This window comes from Salvelinus sp. IW2-2015, unplaced genomic scaffold, assembly GCF_002910315.2.
Source record: "Salvelinus sp. IW2-2015 unplaced genomic scaffold, ASM291031v2 Un_scaffold3189, whole genome shotgun sequence".
In the NCBI taxonomy this organism is placed as follows: Eukaryota; Metazoa; Chordata; class Actinopteri; order Salmoniformes; family Salmonidae; genus Salvelinus; species Salvelinus sp. IW2-2015.
Genome location: NW_019944476.1, coordinates 48,518 through 52,859, shown reverse-complemented (window position 1 = coordinate 52,859; position 4,342 = coordinate 48,518). Strand labels below are relative to the sequence as shown.

The following is a 4,342-nucleotide window of genomic DNA, read 5'->3' as shown; positions in this document are numbered from 1 at the left end:
CATCTCGCTCGTAAAATATGCCATCATTTTTGCAAATTACTTTCATTTAAAAAAAATGACATTTAAATCGAGACATGACAACTTTCGCGAGAAAAAAAAAAAGGCGGTGTGGTGAACTGAAGTGTCAAAGTGAATTTCCCCAACTCAGTGTGAGTTGGTACCTCAATCTAGCCAGAGAGACACGAGTGGATGTGGATGATAGACAGTATCGGTCTGCTTCATAATCAGTAGTAAAGTACTACTTCAGTAGTTTTGGGGTATCGTACTTACTATTATATTTTGACAACTTTACTTCACTATGTCGTAAAGAAAATGTCAGTACTTTTTACTCCATACATTTTCCCTGACACCCAAAAGTACTCGTTACATTTTGAATGCTTAGCAGGACAGAAAATGGTCCAATTCGCACACTTATCAAGAGAACATCCCTGGTCATCCATACTGCCTCTGATCTGGCAGACTCACTAAACACAAATYCTTTGTTTTTAAATGATGTCAGAGTGTTGGAGTGTGACCCTGGCTATCTGTAAATGAATAAAAAACAAGAAAATGGTGCTGTCTGGTTTGCTTAATATAAGGAATTAAATAATTACTTTTGCTACTTAAGTATATTTAAAACCAAATCCTTTTAGACTTTTACTCAAGTAGTATTTTACTGGGTGACATTTACTTTTACTCAAGTATTAGAATTTAGTACTTTTTCCACCACTGATCATAATTAATTGTCAAAATATGTCRGTGTATATACAATTTTAAAGAAAATATGTCTTAGTCAACTGCTGCAGTGTTATTATTCACATGTTATTCATACCATGTAACATACTAACAACATGTGTTTTCCAACCAGTTCCTATAAATCTTTAATGTTTTATTTTAATTTAATCAAGTTATTATCTCTTAACGTAATTTGTACGCTTATGATCGTGAAACGTCCACACTTCTTAGTTCCTCATGTTATATTGAAACTTCACCTTTAAAATACACACTGAATTCTGCCTTATACCTATCACACATCCTTGCCTTGCCTCACTGATTTTTGCCCACCACACTACCAGGTCTCTGACCTCCTCCCTATAGGCTGTCTCATCGTTGTTGGTGATCAGGCCTACCACCGTTGTGTCGTCAACAAATTTAATGATGGTGTTGGAGTCGTGCTTGGCCACACAGTCGTGGGTGAAAAGGGAGTGTACAGGAGGGGACTAAGCACATACCCCTGAGGGGCCCCCGTGTTGAAGATCAGCGTGGCAGATGTGTTGTTACCTACCCTTACCACCTGGGGACGGCCCTTGGGGAAGTCCAAGATCCAGTTGCAGAGGGAGGTGTTTAGTCCCAGGTTCCTTAGCTTAGTGATGAGCTTCGTGGGCACTATGCCATTAAACGCTGAGCTGTAGTCAATGAACAGCATTCTCACATAGATGTTCCTTTTGTCCAGGTGGGAAAGGGCAGTGTGGAGTGCGATTTTGAGATTTGTGTCACCTGTGGAGCTGAGGCGGTATGGGAATTGGAGTGTGTCTAGGGTTTGCGGGATGATGGCGTWGATGTGAGCCATGACCAGCCTTTCAAAGCAGTTCATGGCTACCGAGGTGAGTGCTACGGGGCGGTAGTCACTGTATAGAGTTTGATGTTWGACCTGTTCTAAATCCATAGTGTTATAACATTGTGTTCACCCAGGGCTGGTGTTGTATGAGCATTCTAATGTATAGATGTAGACAGACAGCCATGGTGAGGTGGACAATAGTGTGATGTTGAATGGGTAGACAGACAGACAATGCCTGTAGCCCAGCTGGTCCAGTACAATAGGGGTTCAGTTATTCAATTGTGGCTGTGTGTTAGCAGCTGTGTGCCGCCTGTCCGTGTGTGTTAGTGTGTGCTAGTGTGTGTTGTATGCTACAGAAACACTGAATGCTCCTCTGTGACTTTGTCTCAATGTGCACTGCATCATGTATGCAGAATGTTTTTTGTTGTTTAAAAAAAAATCTTTCTCACACACACACACACACACACACACACTATTTTAGTCTATTCAAACACGTGTGAGTCAGTCAGCGCTTGAATCCGTTTTGAATGCAAGTCCCCGACTACGGCAAAAATAAAAGATGATGTGTTTCTGTTAGTACATGTGTCAGGAACCACAACTCTTTCTACAGACGTTAGTTTCACCGTTTAAATTCAAAGGGTTTTATTGGCAGGGGAAACATGTTTACGTTGCCAAAGCAAATGAAATGGACAATAAACAAAAGTGAAATTAACAGAAATAAACAGTAAACATTACACTCACAAAAGTTTCAAAGGAATAGAGACATTTCCAATGTCATATTATGGCTGTGTACAGTATGTACAGTGTTGTAACAATGTGCCGTTTCTCTTCGTACTCAGACACAGCAGTCGCACTAATGTGAGTGCACGTCGCAACATTGTTTCCTTGACTGTCACCTCCTCCTCCATTTAGTCTTTCAACACCAGTGAACTGAACTTAGATCTACTAGAATTGGGGCCATGGAGAAAATCAGTGGTATAGGTGTGTGTGTGTGTGTGTGTGTGGTGTTGCTATGGAATTGGAGTTTCAGGTGTGGTCAGAGTGTGTGTTGTGCCTCCGATGACTAGCCTGGGTATATTACCAAGCCAGAAATCACACACCCCCACCTCTCACTTCWCTCTCACATTGAAACTGAGTGGGTACTTTAATTCACAAAGAAAGAAAGGCCTTTATGCCATGCATACACATACAAAGATATTGGTTTGTCCCAACGTTCTCTCTCTATCTCACCAGCTCTCTCTTTCAGTCTCTTCTCTCTGAACTGCATCTAGTGAGAAACGGACATGTTTTTTGGGTTGGTTTCCCCCTTTTGCCAACCCACATCCCTTCTGTCCATCTCACCACAACTACCACAGCCACAGCTACACAGAGCCGTACTCCACATCTCTGTTTAGTACATCACTCATTTATCTGCTTGGGTGTACACAAATGAGGTGAATCTACCTGGTGGTTACACCGATAGACTTTGTAAGTGGTTCCCATTTCCATATCAATAGAAAACACAGCGCCGACATTCTTCTGACCCATCAATCAATCAAATGTATTTTAAAAAGGCAGTTTTACGTCAGCAGTGGCAAAGTGCTACACAGAAACTCAGCCTAAATTCCCAAACCYCAAGCAATGCAGATGTAGAAGCACGGTGGATAGGAAAAACTCCCTAGAAAGGCAGGAACCTAGGAAGAAACKTAGAGAGGAACCAGGCTCTGAGGGTTGGCCAGTCCTCTTCTGACTGTGCTGGGTGGAGGATCTTTATCCTCTGATGCCTTAGTACACAGAGCAATTTGATTGATTGGTTGATATGTGTAGTGTCAGTTTGGGATTGGTCCCAGTGTGTTGCCTCAGTTTATAATTCGTCAATGTGTTGTGTCTCAGTACACAGAGCAGTTTGTGACCGGTCTGCAGACGCAGCTGGAGCAGTCCCGGCTGCAGGAGGCAGAGKTACTGGGAGCCCTCAAAGAGATGCAGGACAAAGTACTGGACCTAGAGAAGGTAAGAGAACACACCTGTGTACATGTGTGTGTGGTTATATCTGTGTGTTTGATATCTTTATCATGCGTGTGTGTTTGTGTTACAGAGGAGCAGCTCTCTGCCTGATGAGAACAACGTGGCCCAGCTGCAGGATGAGCTGAAGCTGGTGAAGCTCCGAGAGCTGGAGACACTGCACTCCTTCAGAGAGATGCAGGACACGGTGACCGAGCTCAACCAGCGCTGGCAGGTAAGTAACACACCACAGAGCAGAGAACTGTACAGTAGGGAACTGAAGGCTTGAGAAGGGGAGAGCATAGTAGAGGTGACTAGAAGGACAGTGCTTATGTAACAGTGTTGCTTCCGTCCCTCTCCTCACCCCAACCTGGGTTAGAACCAGGGACTCTCTGCACACATTGACAACAGTKACCCTCYAAGCATCGTTACCCYTCGCTCCACGAAAGCCACGGCCCTTGCAGAGCAAGGGAAACAACTACTTCAAGGTCTCAGAGCGAGTGACTTTAGGGAGAGATAGATAGAGAACCGATGCACATTGGTTGTGGCTCTCTAACRTGTTCTTCATATCCGTTCCTCTCTCTCTCTCCAGCTCCACATGTCAAAAGGCGGCGGGGGTGGAGGTCACTGGAAGGAATCCCCCAAGAAGAACGCCCTGAACGAGCTGCAGGACAAGCTGATGGGGGTGCGTCTGAGAGAGGCCCAGGCCCAGGCTGAACTCAGGGAGGTCAAACTCCAAGCCATACAGCTGGAGAGCCAGGTCATATGAGGAACTTAGCCTGAATGCCAATCTGATTTGGCTCTATCTTAATAAAAGCGATCCAT

General features: G+C 44.1%; 1 protein-coding gene across 1 annotated transcript in view; it reads left to right on the top strand.

Moving 5' to 3' along the window:
- LOC112075480 (EVI5-like protein) overlaps positions 1 to 4,342 on the top strand; it is a 40,216-nt gene that overhangs the window by 27,619 nt on the left and 8,255 nt on the right. Inside the window, 3 exon segments of the mRNA XM_024142479.1 lie at positions 3,344 to 3,526; positions 3,612 to 3,752; positions 4,110 to 4,277. Coding sequence (XP_023998247.1) covers positions 3,344 to 3,526; positions 3,612 to 3,752; positions 4,110 to 4,277 — 492 coding nt within the window.